At 34.9% G+C, this 20,236-nt stretch overlaps 1 protein-coding gene across 1 annotated transcript; it reads right to left on the bottom strand.

Annotated features, from left to right (window-relative positions):
- Positions 1-11,599: 11,599 nt before the first annotated feature.
- LOC121250964 (GDSL esterase/lipase At2g42990-like) lies at positions 11,600-14,647 on the bottom strand. The gene is made up of 3 exons (XM_041150233.1): positions 14,097-14,647; positions 13,303-13,792; positions 11,600-12,010 (listed from the first exon to the last, which is right to left on the bottom strand). Exons 1-3 carry the CDS (start codon positions 14,463-14,465, stop codon positions 11,817-11,819), a joined length of 1,053 nt encoding a protein of 350 aa, XP_041006167.1. The 5' UTR covers positions 14,466-14,647; the 3' UTR covers positions 11,600-11,816.
- Between the last annotated feature and the right edge of the window lie 5,589 nt (positions 14,648-20,236).

Raw genomic sequence — 20,236 nt, forward strand, 5'->3', positions numbered from 1 at the left:
AGCAAAAAGATGTCAATCTATCAAGATATCACAAGTAAATCATATACACAGTAGTATTGTATTGAGTGAGTTCTCAACCATTGAAGTCCAAAAAATGACCCAAAGCCACCTCCCATTGAGTTCTCAAGTATTGTAAATATCCTGACTCTGACCCACTGTTCCAAACCCGGTAGTATGTACATTTCTTTCTTAGTCTATTTTAAAAAAAAAAAAAACATAATATTTCTTCTCGGAAATTTACTATTATAGGATTTGGTCTTGTATCATAAGTTGCCATGAGAAAATATATGCTGCCTTTTGCAACTCACTTTACTGTTTCTTGCTTTTTGTATAGGAACATTATGAAATCCATCATATTTACAGTTTGTGAAATAGATTAACATTATATTCAAATGGTTAACATTATAAAATCCATGAGTTATGCATTGCATTTTTTATTGTGCACTTATAACTACTGGAGTTGGAATTGCATTTCTATGATTATTGTTATTAAAAACCAAGGTAACTAAAGTTGGAATCTTGTGAATGTGCTGGAATCTTGTAAGTTTAGACTTATATCGGGTAACTTTTCTGACTCCTTGAAAATTTAATCTTTTTCAAGGATGGATACACATTTTAAGGATGACCCCTTTTTCACCACTCTCTTGCAAAGTGGGGGAGAAGGTTGTAATAGCACCCCAATGCAATATTCTAATGTTGTGATCCAAGCAACCCCAACTGACGGTGAAAAGAGGCATCATTCAAAAAAGGTTCAAAGAGATGCATCTTTCACTATAGAGGAGGATAATCTCCTCGTCTCAGCTTGGCTCAACATTAGCATCGATGCGATAAGGGGTACTGATCAAAAGTCAACTCAAATGTGGGAAAGAATTACCACATTTTATCATGAATATAAAAAACCAAACATTGATGACCGTTCTGAGGGCTCATTGATGAATTAATGGTCTATGATTCAAAAATTGACAAATAAGTTCTGTGCATATATAGCACAAGTAGAGTCATTGCACCCGAGTAGTGCAACCGAGCAAGACAAGGTATGTACTATTTTGTTTTAATTATGAGTTTATGTTGGACTTATTTATGAATTAACAAATATTACTTCAGCTTTGTAGATTGAGAAGACAAAGATGTTGTAAAAAAAGATGGTAGGGTCTAATTTCACAATGGAGCATTGTCGGTGTCTTTTGAAACACTAACCAAAATGGCAGCAACACAAATCTACCTTTGGTAAGAAGAGAAAGCCACAAGAAAAATATGTTGGTGAAGTTGATGTTGATTTAGCCAAGGAGGACCTGGAGGTTCTTACTGAGAGACCTATAGGCAAAAAAACTGAGAAAGAAAAGGAGAGAAAGCGGAAGTCGATGGAAGACAAAGAGGTAGAGATTAAAATTGCATTAGCTAAAATGACTGAGGATAGAGCGACGACCATGGAAGAGCGGAGAAATGCTATTTTGAAGGTAGACGAAAAAAGTGAGAAAGTATTTGAACTAAAGAAGAAGAAGTTGGAACTAGAGAAGAAGAATTTTGAACTAAAGATGATGATGCTAGATGTACGTGGCATGAATGTCATGCAACAAGAATATTTCCGTAATATTCAACTAGCAATTTTTGAGGATTCGAAGTCCCATTCCGGAAGTACATTTACATCTCCTTTGAGACCTTATGGAGGTGTCTAACTTCTAGTGTTGGTAGTACTAACTTTTTTGGAAATTTAGTGGCTACCTAGGCACATGTGGACTGGATAAATATGTCGCTGGGTAGCAATTAAATGCTTAGAGTATTACCAAATCTGTATATATATTATTTTGTTGAGAACATCTTTTATTGAACTAAATTGTGTGTCTTCATTATTTTGTTGGACTGTGGATTATGGATTGTGTTGGACTCTGAAATGTGTTTGTATTTATTTGTGGACTGTCTTGCTCAATACTAATGTTCATTTTATATATGTTGGACTGTGGACTGTGTTGGTGCCTAAAAGGAATGTGTTGGTATTTATTTGTAGACAGTGGACTCAGTTTTGGCTTGTTGCTTGTAAATAAATTTTTTTTATAATGTCCTTCTTAGTATTTTTAGTAGGTCTGAATTTTAGTGTAGTGGACAGATCAGAAGGTCTGAATTTAAGTAGGTCTGCATTTGTATTTTTTATTCCTTCTCATGAATGAGAATAGAATTTTGTCTCAATTTATTTTGTCTTTTGATTTCCTTTTGATTACACTTGCAATTTTAGGCACATTGCATAAGAAATAGGTTGAGGAAACAATAATTTTAAGTAAAATATAAATTATTAATTAATATATGAAGTGTATTTACAAAATATAAAATTAAAAAATATAATATTATATTATTATTTTCACTTTAAGATAACTAGTCCAATATGAACTCAACTACTCAAAAGTTAATACTATAGTCAAAAGTTAAGATTCTAGTCAAATTTTAGACTACTAACCATTGCCAATGCTCTTATAGGGTTTGAAAGAGGAAGAGCCATCTCAGGATGATGGACTATGAAGCAAGCTACTGGGTTATGATAAAGCAGAGTGCCTCTGCAGTTTTGTGTCATATGAATTCGCCCATTCTAAAGCTTTTGATTTTTATAATAGAAGCTTAATTTTATTGTAGCAACTATGTTTGGTTGCTAAGAAAAATAGAAAAAAATAAAAGAAACCCAGACCCATATTCCTATACCTAAATTAGACCCATACAAAATGGATTTACAAGCAAAAAAGAATGCAACTTTTACACACAAAAGTTCGAACGAAACCACTTCCCCAGAATTTGGAAAACCCTACCAAAATCTAGAAAACAATGAGGAAAAAGCATTTTTTAGAAAAAAATAGAATCTAACGTTACACCGTCTACAGACTTGTTGATTTATACCTTTTCAATAGTGTATAAATAAAATCTAATGAGTTAGGAAGGGGATGTGGACTTCAAAACAGAATCTACATACCCATACGAAAAAATAAAAGTTAGAAGATTATCATGTAAGTGATTGAGGGGATGGTGGCACTGGATAGAGAGTGACGGACGACGGTGATAAATAACTCCCAACCGGCAGAATTTGGTGATGAAGGCTATGGACAACACCCTGCAGCTTGAACGATAGCAGGGCTGATGAAGACTTGAACGATGAAAACATTTCAAGATCGGGTGTGATAATTTTTAAAATCTTTGAAATAAAGTTACTGATGTGGCAGCCATTCATTGGGGGGCTGTTAAAGCCAAAAACACACCGATCCAAAGCGGGTCTCATTAATTATTAAGGCTCTTATATATATATTTTTGTTGCAACCGCCCAAGCATGAAAGTGACAAGTTAATAAATTCTATGAAGGCATTGAAAGCTCCCAGCAGAAATGGAGGTGCTGGGTTTTGAGACTAATAAATACTACCAATTGTCTATTTCCTAAAACAGATCTGTTTTTTGTACCGCGCGTACGTTGCATGCGATGATGTACTTCCCCTGCCACAATTAATGTTTTTACAAATTTCATTAGCTACGGCCTGTTATACGTGGAAGCTTTGATTTTTTTTTTTAAATTAATAAATTAACTTTGACGTGGAAGACAATTCAATTAATAATTAAGAAATTTTATTATATACAAGTAAGTTTGTGTACTAATCTACGTATTAATACTATTATTTTTATAATTTAAATTTAAATTAATATTATTTTCAATAAAATCTATTTTCTGACTAATCATATTAAATGAATGCACATATTAATACGCAGAATTACTTACAATTAAATTTTTCCATAATTAAGTATCCTTATAATTTTCCTTTGCGAAACTGTAATGCCAGCTTTTCTGATCTGGTGTGTACTGCAAGTATCGACCATGGATTAGCTGTATTGATCATGATAATATCTATAAATTAACTAATTCCTTGAATTGACATTCTCTGAAATTTTAATATTGTAGCGTTTGCATGCACGTGGCTGATGCGTACCTACGTCATCAATTAACTATCTCCGGTCCAATTCAAAATACAATTAGATGCATTATGTATATCTATTATAATATCTATGATTGTTAAGATTATGCCATATCACTTCTTTTCCTTTCAATTTTAATGGTCGACTATGCAAATCATAACTTATGTTTTAAATCGATAGCATTAAATAAATTTAGAACATTAAGTGACAAACACCCATATATATATATATATATACATATTTCTATTATTAAGTCAATGTATAAATCAGCACATCTAGTAAAATATTTACATAACATACTTTTATTAAAAAGATAAATTTTAAAATTTAAATTTTACACATCAAATCTAGCTAGCTTACCATTAATTTAAGTGTTAATGGATGATGTGTTCTATATATATACCGACTTGACAATATAATAACTCTATATTATATGTGTATTTGTGTGTATACATGTACGCGAGTAAGCGAGCTAGTGGCCCAAGTAGGCCAGTTTCTGCGTCTATGTCTATTTCTTGAATGTATTGTAGTTGCTAACGTGGTACGAATCCTATTTTCACGGTACTACAAATAATGCATCTAGCTAAGAGTTTTAAACTTTTAAAATTTATATAAAATTTATTACGTAATTATATTCGGGTCTTAAAGATCAGTTTGTGTGCCTCTCGATCGAGTATATAATATAACATATAGTACATAATCTCGATGGGTTTTTTTAGTACCGTTGATAATTTTTATTTATTTATTTTTTACATGCACTTGCCTCATGTTTTTTCGGTTCTTAATTTGTAATATTTGATTTAACGTGGGAGACAACTTATGCATCAGAATCATACCCTTAATTAAGGCGTACGTATAAGACTTTTAGAGAGAGAAAAAAAAAAATATCCCCAAAGCTTAAAAGAATCTAGTTCGCTTTCAAGGTCGATCACAATTATTATTGAAATCGATAGATCAGCCATTGGTTTGAACTGATTTTCTTTTAATATTACACACACATAATATATATCTATTCTATGATTAAAAGTGTCTATCGATTTGAAACATTAATAAACAGTAATTTTTGTACATTCGTTTTCCTTCTATTTTTTTATTTTACTAGTTTTGTCCGACTGTTCAATACATACACTACAACGGAAGTGAATTTTCCATGCATTTTCCGTGTATTTTAAGGGTATAATTATCTTTTGGTGCTAGTCGGAAGCTTCAGGTTTTCTTTTTTCCTCAGTCTTATCTCTTTCGTCTTAGTATCTTTCCTCTGCATCTTCTCTTTTCTCTTCTCTCCAAAAGCAAACTTTTTCTTGTCTTCTCTCTTCTCTGTGTCTTCTCTCTTCTTTTGGTCTTTGTATATTTGTTTTTTCTATTGCTTATTTTTTCAGTGGATTTTTTTTCCTTTCATTTCGTTGTTATCGTGTTTCCGTTTGTTAAAACCCTAAAGTTATTTGCTTTATTTCTTCTCTCTTTTTTTTTTTTCTCTATTTCCTCATTCTCCTCTGTGATGGACCCCACCCCGAGCCCTCTCTCCTTCATTTCGTTTCATTTATGTCGTTGTGAGATTGAGGGGTAGAGGCCAAAGTCTTCGGTCCTGATTCGTATGAGTGTGAGACAGCTTCGTGGGGAAAGTCGAGCGGAACAGTACCCTCGTTCAGGTTCCCTTCATTTCCCATTTCTTTGTATTTGCTTCTAACTTCCAGTCTCTTTCCTAGTTCTTTGATCTTCTTGCTTGTGATGTTCTTTTCCCTTTTTTTCTTTTCTTGAGTTCCTGTTTGGGTACTAAGAAAATAGAGGAAAAGAAAAAATGAGCCGGAAATGAGCTGGTGCACGATGGAGTTTTCCCAAATGAGATTTATGAAATAGATTGCAAGCAGGTCTCTTTTTTGGTTCTTAGGCTTCTACTTCTCTTTTTTTCTTGATTACTTTGTCTTGATAAGTAACACTAAAGAAGAATGAGCTCTTAAAAATTACAACATGTTGTTTATTTTCTTTTCTTTTGGCAAGAAAAAAAATGTCATTAATTTGGTAGTCTGGAAATTGCATTGCTCCACTAACAGCAGCTAAGCAAAATTATTAGAATAGAGCTTTTGTTGTGGCAAGATTAGATTTTTTTTCTTTTTTATTGTCCATCTATTGTTCTCGACATTGGAAGGATCGTTTCTATAGGAGGTTGAAATTGTTCTTACTGCACATCCCACACAAATTAATCGTTGCGCATTACAATACAAGCAAATTTAGAATTGCGGTAAGTTTCTTCACAATTTTAATATGTTGAAATATTATATCTTAATATCGTTTCGAGTTTTCTCTTATTCTAGCATTGCCTTTCCTTTCAGCATCTCTTAACAGTGACCTATTTGACCTTGGTCTTGAAGATTGAGAAATGCTGATTGAAGATCTGGTATTATTTTCCTAATGGCATGACATCCCTCCTAAAGTCCCTTGTCAAGTGTGTGAGTGTGTGGTGGGAGGAGGAACAGGAACTGCTTGTATCTATAAGATAACGTGGAAGAAATTTGTGATATTTTTGTATTTATTTGATTATCAGATTGTATACGGCTTTTGAAGGTAAGGGACAAACCTTTGATATGTCATGTGAGTAATAGATTCAATCTTGCTTTTGTAGGTGACTGAGGCAACTTCAATTTGGCAGACAGATGAGCTTAGTCACTACAAACCTATGCCTATTGAAGAAGCCAGGGCCGGTTAGCTATGGGAAGCTAAGAATTGTTACATACCACATGTTTTATTTCTCTGCAAAGTCGTTTAAACATAGCTTCACTTGTTCATTTTATTATCTCTAGCTTGAACATTGTTTAGTAGTCCATTTGGAAAGCTATACCTCATTACTTATACCTACTCAACAATGTTTAAAGAAGGTTTGTCTTCAGTCCATATTTGCGTGTTTGGTAGCGATTGTTCCCTTTATACCTTCTTTATGAAAGATTCTGTTTTTTACTCTTACTTTTTTTCCCTCACAGCATACTGGAAGGCCTCTTCTGTTAACCAATTAAGTTTGGATCTTGGATGGGAGGAGATAGAGATAGAAATCTGAATGTAACAGCAAATGTGAGGTGCCTAAAATTGTTTATCTGGGAAATTAATTTATCCTACTTGTATGTGATAAGATCTTCAACATGTTTACAGTTGTTCCTCTTCCAAATGATTTATGATATCGTTCCCTTAATTAACCTTGCATAGTGTATATTATTCACCATCTGAATGTAGATGTAGTGTATGGTCCCGTATGATCATGGTTTGAAAACACACTAGAAACATTCTAGAGAAGACTTGTGTTATTTCCTTTGAACGGGAATATATTAAAAAAGAAAATTGTTGACATGCAATTAATTTCTAAACTATTCCACATATATTAAAAATTTTGAGGACTGTGAATGGACAATGAAGGAGTTGAATACTTTATTTCTCAACACTCTCCTCCTTTGGACAGCTTCCGTAGATTTTAATGGATTTAGTTTCCATGATTTTCTCTTTTTCTTTTTCTATCTCTAGCTAAGCAACTTTCTTTTACACATCTCATCATACTTGGATTTTCCTTTAGCACTTATGAGGAAAATCTTATTGCTTATCACAAAATTAGTAAAGAGGTTCAAGTAAATTGTAATTTTGTGTTTCCTTATTTTGATTAGTAATGAGCTGGGCAGTTTTTGGAATAGGTCATAACATATCAAGCAAATATTGTAAGGATCAGAATATAAAGAATCACTGTGCTTTTGCTACTGAAGTACATGATGGTATCAAGTTCTTTTATTTCTGTTGCTTCAGGTCACAAAGGATGTCTCTCTTGTATCTAGGGCATGTTGTGGTGGAGGATATGGGATGTGACCGTCGAGAAATTTTTTGGGACAAGAGGAATTTGTTTTAGATCGGGCAACGATGGGCAATCGAGGGAGAAGAGGTTGAGTGTTGGTCGAGGCAGGGGTTAGGATTAGGGGCTGTCAATGTGGGGAAGCATAGTCTGGTCGAAGGATTGAGGTTGAAGAATGTTGAAAAGTCAAAGAAGATGGGTTTTGTATTAAGGGTGGGCCAGCTGTTGTATGAGGGGAAGATGAGCTTGGTGATGAGGATGGGCTGTTTATTGAGTGGATAGGAGATGAGTCGAGGGAAGAAGGAGATAAAATGGGTAAAAGAGCATGTGAGGACTGAGAATTTGTGAAGGTCGATGGTAATTGTGATTTTGTATATGGAAATGAATTTTCATTAAACAACACGTCATGTGAAATGTATATTCGATTAGAGTATAGATGAAGGCACTTATATCCTTTATGTATGGGGCTGTAACCAAGAAAGAGGTAGGGTAAAGAACGGAAATGAATTTTATGGTTATTATAAGGTCGAAGATTGGGCCAACACTTGGATCCAAAAACTTTGAGAAATGAGTAATTGGGTTCTTTTTGTAAAGAAGGAGATGATGAGATTTATTTTTGAGAGATGGAGAGGGAAGAAAATTTATAAGGAAAGCTGCGATTTGGAAAACATCGGCCCAAAACTTATGAGGAAGAGAGGCAGTTGCAAGAAAGGCAAGACCCGTCTCAATTATATGACAATGCTTACGTTCAACCACACCATTTTGTTGATGTGTGTGTGAGGACAAGAGAGGCGATGAGAGATTCCTTGAGAATTAAGGACACAAGTGAGGGGTCTAAATTCCCCACCCCAATCACTTTGAACATTTTTTATTTTTGTGTTAAAAAGGCATTCAACATATTGTTGAAAAATGAGAAACATGGAAGTAGCATCACCCTTTGAGGCTAATGGATAGAACCAAGTATAACGGCTAAAATCATCAACAAATGAGATATAATAACGAAAGTCATCTCTTGATATATAAGGGGATGGATCCCATACATCCACAAAAATTAAATGTAAAGATCTTAAGGATCGAGTACTAGAAGATTTAAAAGACAATTGCCTACACTTGGCAAGATGACAAGTAGAACAATAAAAATCTTGTTGAGATGGAATGAAAGGTAAACATTTGGTGCTTAAAATGCGAGAAACAAGTTGAAGGTTGGGATGGCCAAGCCGATTGTGCCATTGTTCAACAGTAGTTCATTCACCAATGAAAGCAACTGGGGCAAAGTTTGAGGAAGCTGGAGGAGGAAATAAGTAGAGGCCATCATGCGTTGATCCTTGGAGAAGCAATTTTTCCATCCGTTTGTCCTTCACAAGAAACTAAGATTTATGAAACTCAAAGAAAACAGAGTTGTCATGACAAAATTTTTGAACTGAAACTAAGTTTTTGGTGATTTGGGGAACACAAAATAATTTATGAAGAGAGAAAGTAGAGTTTGAGGAAGAAAATTGAGAGTCACCGATGTGAGTGATGGGGAGGGCAGCGCCATTGTGAACTTGAATCTGCTCATGTCCAAGGTAAGGTTCACTGGATAGATTGAGATTGTTGAGGTATGAAGTTATGTGATTTGAAGCAGCAGAGTCTGGGTACCACTGTCTATTGGAGAGGGGCTGTGAACTTGTGTGATGAGCAGCAAAGAACGAGGTGGTTCAAATTGATAAGCCTGGTCAAAACGGTGATAGCATTGAAGTGCGACATGGCCAACTTTGTTGCAGACCTGACATGCTGGCTTGTTAGTTTGTTAGGGTGAAAATGAATGAGATGGAGAGAAATGACCTCCTCGAGAGCGGCCACCTCGAGTGTTGTTTCTGCCCCATGATAAGTGTTGCGACCACGGGCTGAGTTTTGGTAGGGAAGAGAGGTAGTTATATTAGCAGATCGTGTAGGTAGAAGACCATGCTGAATGGTTGTTGTGAGAGAAACACGACTTTCAAAGGCAAGTAGGAGGTTGAAAAGTTCGCTTGTGCTAATTGGGGTGGCTCTTGTTGTCACCGAAAGGACAAATGATTTATATTCTAAGTTTAGGCCATTGAAAAGATACGAAACAACTTCAGAGTCACGGAGGGGCTCACCAGCAGCGGTCATCGTGTCTGAGAGAAGGCGGACTTTGTGATAATGGTCAGTCACCGAGAGAGAACATTTCTTAGGTTTGTGAGTTAATGACGAATTTGGAAGATTTAGACCTGAGATTGTGAGGTGAACATGGTGTCTAGAAACCCATAGTTCAGAAGAGGTGCGGGAAGCTATGGCTTGGGCAAGGATTGGCACGATGAGGGAGGAAAAGAGAGCACTGAGGAGCATTTGGTCAATGCAGCGTCATTGTAAATAAGCTGGATTTGTTTGAGGAGGAGAGGGTCCAGATATAATAGGAGATGCGACTGGAAGGATAGGCAGAGGGGAGGAGTGGAGCCATTGATGAAGTGGAAAAGCTTTTGAGCATGGAAGTAGGGAATGATTTGTGCATGCCAAAGTAAAAAATTATCGGAACCAAGCTTAACAAACACGATGTGAGAGAAATTGCTAGGGAGCTAAAAGGTAGAGGTATTGTGAATTTGTTTTTGCAGAAACGGAAGTATCGGCAACCATTGAAGGGAAGTAAGCAAGAACAGAGTAAAGAAAAAAAAAAGGAAAAGGAGGAGAAGGACGTTAGTCGAGTTTTAGCTCTGAAACCATGATGAGAGTTCAAGAGGAGAAGAAAACATATGCGATTCTCATTGATACATATTTCTATGTACAGTAATGAATATATATACAGATTAGGTTTCAACAAAATCTTCTTCTAGGAATATTCTTAAGCACCTGCTGTGCATTATAGAAAAATGTCAACCATATGGCAAAGTTTGTTACAAGAGTGTCAGCCACTTTACAAAACAATTCACAAGCCATACCCAGAGGGTAAGCACCATCCTAGTCTCGGTGATTTCAACAAGACCTTCTAGAGAGGCATCTGACGAGGCATTTGACATGGTGAGTTTGTCTGAGGAAGCCGAGGTGGTGGAGCTTTTTGCAGCGTTGACATCTCAATAACATGCAAATGAATTGGGTGTTAAATTTTAGTCCTAGCAGCTAGCTAGATTCATTAATATATATATATATATATATATATATATAAAATATTAATTATTATCTCGACTGACCTTAACTTTTTTTTTATTCATACATTAATTATTACAGCCAGATAATAGTAGTACGATCGATAGTAGTTGTAAAACGAGTTTTTAAAATATATATATATATATATATAGTTATATATATATCGTGTCTAATATAATTGCATCGGAGATTTTTTTATTATCTCCAATGTATAAAGTACTATAGTTTTTATTTTTTATTTTTGGACTTCAAATATTACACAAGTACCAATATTCACTGATCATCTCATGAATTGGCCATGATTAATTTACAACAAATATCACTGATCTCATGATCTTGACCTTTTTTATGTTATATATCCAACCTCTTTATATTTTTTTTTTATTTGCATGTTAGATTGCTTATATAATTAACTCAAAATTGGACTACTGTATTACATAATTGCAAGGGAAAAATCATTCATGGCCTACGGCTAACCTACCTAGCTAACAATTATTATTAATTTTTTGTTAAATAATTAATTATATTATTACATGTACATTATATAAACCAAAGTACGTACGTAAATATATTATTGGTATATTATATATATATAATATTAATTATTAAAAATACGTACAAGCATTAATTATTATATACAAATTGATCTAATTGATCCTTAATAATGCTAGCTCGCAAGCAAGTCAGTCTAAAATTAACAAGCAGCTAATTAATTAATTAACGCCTCTGAGTACATGATCTCGGTTGAGAGCTGGTTATAAGTTCCATTTATGCACGTACGTACACGCACTATATATATAGATGAATCAATCATCGATAAGCGTAGGTACGACGTACGTACGTACAGCCATCGAAATTAAATAAAAAGATTTTTCACAGCTATATATATATATATGAAATTAATTAATTAAAATCAACGAAACTTTTCCAGAAGATGACCAATCAAATGGTTTGAGATTATGTGATTTGTTTTCTCTGTAGGGTGGAAGCTATCCCAAAATACGTACTTATCGGCATCCGTGCATGTAAATGGACTGTGGTCGCTGCAGAGGTAACTCATCTCAAATGTGCCCGTCGAACAACATGCCCTTTCTACTACCTCAAATCCTGCACGCATCAATATGTATATATTACTTAAAGCTAGCTAGGATTCAATGCCCGAAAGAACATTAGAAACAAACGTGCGTATATAATTAGTAGTTAACAGTACTATGATTAGATCGATATATCTCTTGACTTCCTCATCAATCATCATGTAATTCAAGCAGCATGGATGGAGTAGTAGTTTAAAGACATGAGTGTGCGCGCGCGCACTTGTTTCACAACATTTAGCGCTGGCAGCTCATAACTAGAATCTGTAAAATTTCTGGCAGATTAATCTAATCTTGTCATGTTTTGGTTTCAAATCATATATATTATTTCACTGATTTTTCATATATATCTCGTACGAACAACGATCTCATGAATTAATTAATTTCTGCCTGAATTGTAGGCCGTCGATATAATAGATTGAGAGTAGAGACACACAAAATATAGATCATACAAATTAACAGTCGACGGACAACACTAAACGTTATAGTTTAGCAAAAAGGGAACAAAAACAGTAATAAATCATTGTTATAGGACAGTTAGGACTACTACTCCATCGTATTCGATCTGTATCCATCTAATTTCTGATCTCATTAATGTCTATCTAGACCTAAAATTGGGACCTGAATTCAAACGTAATTCTAGGAGCTAGCTAGCTCTCAATTTGCATTATTAGTACAGAAACAAACAAAACATCGATTGAGATTTTGAGAAATATTAATGGTGAGTCGGTATTCCATGAACAAGTACTGTTGTAACTGCAAGTTTTCATACTCTAATTGGCAAAATATATAATAAGTAGAGCAATATTATATATATATATATGTGTGTGTGTGTGTGTGTGTGTGTGTGTGTGATATTACTGCAACATAAATTGATCAGATCATCCCAACCAAACCAGGCCAGTACGTACGTGACCTTTAATTAATACTCATCAAAGCCGTCACCAACTTCTTTTGTATGCCTAGTTAACGCAGCGCAGTACTCAGACTAAGTCAAACTTATGAGTTACTGACTAGCTGGCCGGGGCTGAGGGATAGAAGAATATATATATGTATTGTCTTTTAACCCAATGAAATCTAATCAATTGATCACCTTGATCACCATGTTTATAAGTGTTAAACTAAAAAGTTTCAAGTACATGCAGGTCTGCAAAATACTCTATTGTTTTTCTTTTCTCAGAATGCAGGTTGATTTGAAGGATAAATTTCAAAATTAGCCACTATATATCCAAGAACTTTTAAAATGATACTAGCTATTTGATTATCTCCGAATTACCATTAATATTAATAATAAAGGGATAAACTTACCATATAAAGAAGGCCTTCTAATGATTTGATTGAAAATGTTATATGCATCGGCAACCTCTATACTGAGCCCACGAAGCTCCTTATTCAGCCTACTCGCCATAGTCTTCAACTTGCCATTGAATTCCAGAGCCACACTGTTGTATTTCTCCATGCAACCATGGTGACCCATAATATTTGTGGTTCTCTCCAGTGGCAAACACCCCATTGGAGGAACCCCAGTAAGGGATATTTTCCGAGCTCCAAGGCCATACAATTCCCCAAGGAAAGTTCTAGAGAGGCTTACGAGAAAATCCTCGTACTGTTGGACAGTGAATTGAGCTCGCCGGGTAGGGAATGTGTAGTAGTTCTCCAGGAAGTCGTTTGTTCCTAAGCTTACCAAATATAAAGCCTCTCTCAAAACTTCGTTCGCCTTCTCGTTTCCAAGGTGAGCTCTCAGTTTGTTTTGGTAATCCTTATAGTACTCCAACTCCTTCCACATTGGTATCACATTCTGCAAATCAAGCCAAATTAATGGATAAATCTAATTAGGTCACAAATATTATGTAGGACTTATTTTTTTCGTTTGCAAAAAGGATTTACCGCAAACTTTATTACAACTCAACTACTACCTGCACATTAAAATATTAATATTTTTTATTTTAATTCAAAATTTCTGTACTTGCAGCAGTTCAAAGTAGATAAAATAATAATTTTTTTATAGGGAGTTGTAAATAAATTGTAGTATAGTTGTTCTTATATCATTTTCCCGATCAGAATTATACACATACAATATTATGGTATAAATGAGAACTTACTAATACAGCAGAAGTTGCATTGTCATAGCCTGTTCCAGCAGAAGCAAAGCAAACACCTGTGGCAAAATCTGCTATATTGTAGGCAGGATCCAAGTAGGCAGGCACAGTTGGTTTGAGCCCAAAAGCCTCGGAAATGAAGTCGGGAGGAATGCGGCCATTGCAAAACCTTCCGGTGGGGCGTCCACCAGCAAAATCACGACCATAAGGCCTGAAATTGCTCTTGAGAACGGTGGCAATGACGTTGTTGTTGCCTGTATCCACAGACGAGTCTCCGAAAACTATGATTGCAGGAACTTCACTTTTGGTTATAGAGACTAGAATCAGAAACTCAGTAATTGCCAGGAGCCATGGGGTGTATGTGAATGCCATTATTAATATTAGTGCTGTATATCAGTATAGCTTGCCCAAAGCTCCTAGATTTCTTGAAAATGGACAAGTGGTAAGTCATATAATAGTGGGAGTTGGGAGAAGAAATGGGTTTTTATGAGTATTTGCTGGGGACAAGTCGAGTTTGGTGGGAGTTTTAATGGCTTTTAAGTAGCAGGAGGATACCTCTACTTAATTTGTGTCAATTTGAGGGCGTTAGACGGCCAACAAGAGCTTATTTATGGAGTATTGTACGTGAAACTCTGTAAATTTAGTATGCATGTGGTGGGATTAATATTGAAGTTCCCTAAAAAAAAAAAAAAACTCCTTAAATAATTGAAGTTTTTTTTTTAATATTGAGCTTATTCAAAAAAAAAAAATATATATATATATATATATATATATATATATATATATTGAAGTTTCCTCATGATTTAAAGAATTCTTAAGGCTGCTTTTCTAGCTAGGTCCGGCCTTTCCATCTCTTTTGATTCTTGAAACACCTTCTGAATATGTGTTTATGTTTTCGACAATAATTATGTGTTTTTTGTTTTTATCATGTAATCCTTCGTTTCGGTTTACAGGTTTTCTTCCCCTACATATATAATAGTTTGATAAAAACCATGTTTACCTCCACAATTAAGCGAGGATGTTAACATAAATGATTTCTTATATTTTTTTCCCCCAAAAAGAAAGAATAGACAACCTTCCTTTCATAACATAGTCACGTTTGGGTGTTAAACTCATATGAATTTAACTCCGTTCAGTCTAATTTTAAGTTATGTCTAACATCCAAACACTCCACTCTTAAATTACTAAACTCATATCAACTCAAAACCTCTTTACATGTGAGATCTACAATCTTTTTTAATTCAACATTTTTTTACATGTGAGACCCACAACAATTCTTAACTTCTCATAAATACATCTAAACTTATTTTAACATCAAAACATATTTAACCTCATTTTAAGTAGACCTCACAAAACTCACTTTACCATCTCAACTCACTATTATTTATAAAAAGCTTAATTCAACTCAACATCTAAATGCAGCCTAAATGGTAGTTATAAATTTGCTAACAAACAGCTTGATGAGTCTCTTTCACTTAAAACTAGTCTTCCAATAAAAACTTGTGAATCTACAATATTGATAAGGATGGGCAAAAATAAAATCAATATTTGAGAGAGTAGTACTAATAGTTATAACATTTAAGGGTTAGGGAAAATGACGGGAAATTAGGTAACCTAAAGTGCATTAAAGGCGACTTTTACTAATTTGTGTCCATTGATGAGTTTTACTGCATGGAGACTTTTCAGCGGACTTACTAGCTGATGCTGTATTATACATACATACATACATACATACATATATATATAGTGTAATTATTATGTTGATCATGACTAGTACCCATCCATGTTATTTCATTTCATAAAATGTCATATTAATTAAGTATAATTAATGTTAGTTACAAGCTTCAAATAGATAAATCTCGTACAAATATTTTATAAAAAGTAGATCGCATTAAAAAATAGTTTTTTTTTTATATTTTTTAATGTGGAGTCCACTTTTTTACAAATAGATTGCGTAGAAATTGTCTATTAGGGCATGTACAAATCATTTTCAATATATATTAATTTTCAATATGTATAACTAATTGCCTTTTTGGTCCCCTTTGGCCTTTATATATTCTACCCTTTTAATTAATGGTCATATCATCCCGTCCAACGCCACAGCCACAATGCTATATATATTGATCATCCTCAAACAGGAGGAGGAGGGCCACAGCCAAAATGCTATGATCCTCAAACAGGCCGAGGCCATGGCCTATACATTAATGGGGCAATATTAGCTTCACATGCACTTAATTAATCATGAATTACGCTCTCACTCTTTGATCATTTTCAAAACCCAGAAAATGAATCACCTTAAGTACTACTTCATACTTTATCTCACATTTTAACTAAAATTCTATGTGTTAGGTTTACTTATAATAATTAAAAGGGAATTAAATTAGTGTCTTATAGTTAGGTTTATCATGATCATTTAAATTAATATACGACATAAATAATTGTTAGGTATCATTAAGGCGCTGCAGAAAAGTTAGGTATATTGTCTTCTCTTCTTGACTTCATTTTTATTTGGGTTGGTGAGGGTGATGATCAGAAGCACGCAGCATGTCTAGCTAGCAGCTTCATGATCAAGAGATTGATGATCGATGTTGTTGAAGGCATGTTTCTCAACCGCCTACTTCCTCACCAGACCCTATGTGAAAACTGCTTGATGGCCCGGAGTGTCTGAAAGACTGCAACATCTTCCATATCAAAGTTAATATGTTACTCGATAGAAAGCGATAGAGAAGGGGATTTTAAGAACTGAACCGCTCGTCTTTGTGCTTGTATTCTGTTTTTTATACTCCTCGTTTCAAGACGGGCTCCTGCTCTTTCAGTGCATGGGATGTCGGTCCCTTGTCCTGGACGACATTATATTTAAGGTCATTTTATTATTATAATTTTTTTAAATTTTATATTAAATATAATAAATAATTAATTTTTTTAAATTTTAAAATAATAATAATATTAAAAAATAATATTTTAATAATATTTTATCTAATTATTAACTTTCATTTTAATTCACTATTTAAATTACACTTTAATACGATCACTTCTATCAAGAAGAAGATCTTGACCCATTTTAAATCATTTAATGCCACGTGATTAAGGATGTGCTTACGTGAAGGCTGTTCCATCTTTTCTGTACTGGCCAGGCTTTCTTCTCGCCACACGCTGGACCCTTAGCTTCGGGGCCTTAGGCCCTGGAGAAGTGGGCCGGGTCCAGTCCCGCCAGGAATAAATTTGCCCTCTAGATGTAATCAGTCGTACCCTAATATATGTACACCATCATCCATCAAATTGAATTTGTTTGGCAGGTGCAGCTTGCCGATTCACGTGAAGTGAAAATGATGGATCAAGGTACGAAAATAAAACTGCTTATAAAAGATCATGTACAGTGTATACACAGCTAGCTGGCTAGCTGTCATGATATTAATTACTGCTGGACGGAAATAGGACAATACATCAGTGAAGCAGCAGATAAAATTACTGCTGGACGGAAGTATTTTTGATATAAGAAATGTTTGGACTATATATACAGCATTATTATTACATGATAAAATTATATAATAAATTTTACCTATTGCAATACGACATGTAAACAATAATTTTTTGTAAGACCTGGCTAGCACTTGCATAGAAAAAAGAATATATATATATATATATGAAGTATTAATAGCAGTATATACCATTAATTACCAGTACTGGCCTAGCTATATTATCTCTCTCTATATATATAATTCATGAACTGTCACTAAAAAGTTTGCCACGATATATAAACGTGGGAAGTAATTAGTTGATGACACGAAAATTATTCGTGAACAAAAAAAAAAAAAAAAAAGGCATTTTATCATGAGATCACATTGCAAGTAAAACTTTGTGGAAAAAAATATTTTTGGGGCTACTTTTTTTCACTACAAATAATCTTCTCAGAATTATTTTTCTTTCGACTATTAGTTTTTGCAACAAGATTATTAATTTTTTGCAGCAACTTTTTCTCGCCGTAAATAAACTTACCTAAAATATTTTTTTTTTAATTCTGGGTTATTAGCTTTTACGGCGATGTTATCAGCTTTTGCGATGTTAATAACCCGTTGCAAAAGCTAATAAAGTTAAAACCTTTCCCCTTATTCATTTCTTCCCCTCTGGCTATTATCCTCTCTCTCTCTCTCGCTCTCCCCCCTGACTGCAAGCTTCTCACCCCACTACCCCACCACAAACGGCTCCCCTTGCCGTTGAGCCACTGTGAGTCTTTCCCCCTCAACCCTTCACCTCTCGTCGACGCTCTCTCTCTCTCTCTCTCTCTCTCTCTCTCTCTCTCTTACACACACACACACAGAGATCCCCGCTAATCCGTGCACCTTCGGTTCTGTCTCTAGTCATGGCCATCGCCACCCTCAGCCGCTTATGGCTCCGCCAATGACCAACCGTCGCTCCACCCCAACTTCACACACCGCCTAAATCTGCCATGCTGCGGCCACCGTGAGCCACCCATGAGCATGTTGACGAGCTTGCCACCAAGAGCCATCTCGGCCACCCCTCTCAGCCCCCTCTCCTCTCTTAGATCCAAGCCCCACCTCTTTTTCCCCCACAGTTTTCTCATTATAGTGGCCTTCCCCGCCTCTGTGAGCCACCATTGCTGCCTCCAGCCATGACGCAACACCACCACGAGCAACGCATGGATGCAACAGCACCTCCCTCATGCCTCCTTCGCTGTCCAGCCCTTAAGCATGGTAAAAATCCTACATTTGTGTCTCAAGTGCGTTATTTTAGTGTATATAGACGTGTATGGTGTGGTGTTGAGTGCTTAAGTAGATTTGTATCTACGTATATTTACTATTTTAATTGTGTTATTGTGGAAAACAGAGGAGAAATGGATGTGGTTGTGATATTGTAGTTGGGTTGTGAAGTGCGAAGTGTTGGGAGCAAGTGCTTGGTTGTGCATGTTGAAGGTGTTGGTTATGTGCTTTGTGAAGTGTTGGACCTTGTTTTGAGTATGTATTTGTAGTTGGTGAAGTGTTAGAGTTTCTTAAGTGGGGAAATTGTGAAGGAGCATGGGTATTGCATTTGTTGAGACTTGAGAAGCTATGTGATTAGTTGGGTACATGGTATGTGAGTTATATGAATAATGGATGGGATTTATGTATGGTATGCATTAAGAGACTTATTAATTTAATATAGTAATTGTGAAGGTTGAGTGTGTGGAGTGATGAATGAAGCTTACTAATCTTTATGTATTGTCATTGTGTTAGATCATGTGGATTGTGATGTTGTAGTATGGAAGTAATTTATAAGTGCATGATTATGTGTAAGTTGGACTAGATTTATAATTGAGTTGTACTAAGGTGTTGGATGTGAGCGTATTAAGTTTGGATGGCTTGTCTTGAGATGTTGGGATAAGATGATGGAATAGTAGTGGGGATGAAAAGCATGATGGGGATGAAAAGCTATATGGACTTAGTTGTTCATATTAAATGTATTGATTATGGATGAGGTTTGTAAGAGAAAGTGAGTGCTTAAGTGAATTATACGTTGATCTTAGGTGATAATGGGGTATGACACGTGTATGCATGGATGGGATTTATGTATATGTATGATTGGTTTGGATTGTGTGGCATGTTTATATATAGGTGAGGAAGTGAATGAGAGCTTGAATTGACGATGGATTGGTTATATGTCTATGGAGGATGAGGCTTAGTGTTCTTTAAATGAAAAGGAAGTGACTTGAGGTTATGAATGGATGTAGGTTGTCATCTGAAATAAAATGTTTTTATGAGAAAATATTTTTTTTATAAAATGAAAGAAAATGAAATGTTTCTTAGAATGAAATTACGATTTATAAAACTATACTAAGGTATTAATGTTTAAGTATACATAGGTTCTTTTATATTTTGTTGGCTTTCTACAAAATATTTGCAGTAATTGTGTATATGAGAGTTGATATTTTCTCACAGATATGACTTTGTGGACCGGACACAAATGGGAACATATTGTAATATTGTAGCTATTAGAATGAAAGGAACATGCATGATATTCAATCTTTTGATTTTTAGTCATCCAATTAATTCGTATTGTCACCCTTTCTTTTTTCTTAGTTTGGATATGGTATGGGATAGATGGGGCACTACTATTATTATTAGTTATTTAAAGATCACTTACAAAAA

Source organism: Juglans microcarpa x Juglans regia, chromosome 2D, assembly GCF_004785595.1.
Source record: "Juglans microcarpa x Juglans regia isolate MS1-56 chromosome 2D, Jm3101_v1.0, whole genome shotgun sequence".
Classification (NCBI taxonomy): domain Eukaryota; kingdom Viridiplantae; phylum Streptophyta; class Magnoliopsida; order Fagales; family Juglandaceae; genus Juglans; species Juglans microcarpa x Juglans regia.

Coding starts and splice junctions, on each gene's coding strand:
- LOC121250964 (XM_041150233.1), bottom strand. CDS start 14,465: ATGGCATTCACATACACCCCATGGCTCCTGGCAATTACTGAGTTTCTG. Junction 13,793..14,096: donor ATGCAACTTCTGCTGTATTA/GTAAGTTCTCAT, acceptor CTTGATTTGCAG/AATGTGATACCAATGTGGAA. Junction 12,011..13,302: donor TAGAAGGCCTTCTTTATATG/GTAAGTTTATCC, acceptor TGATGCGTGCAG/GATTTGAGGTAGTAGAAAGG.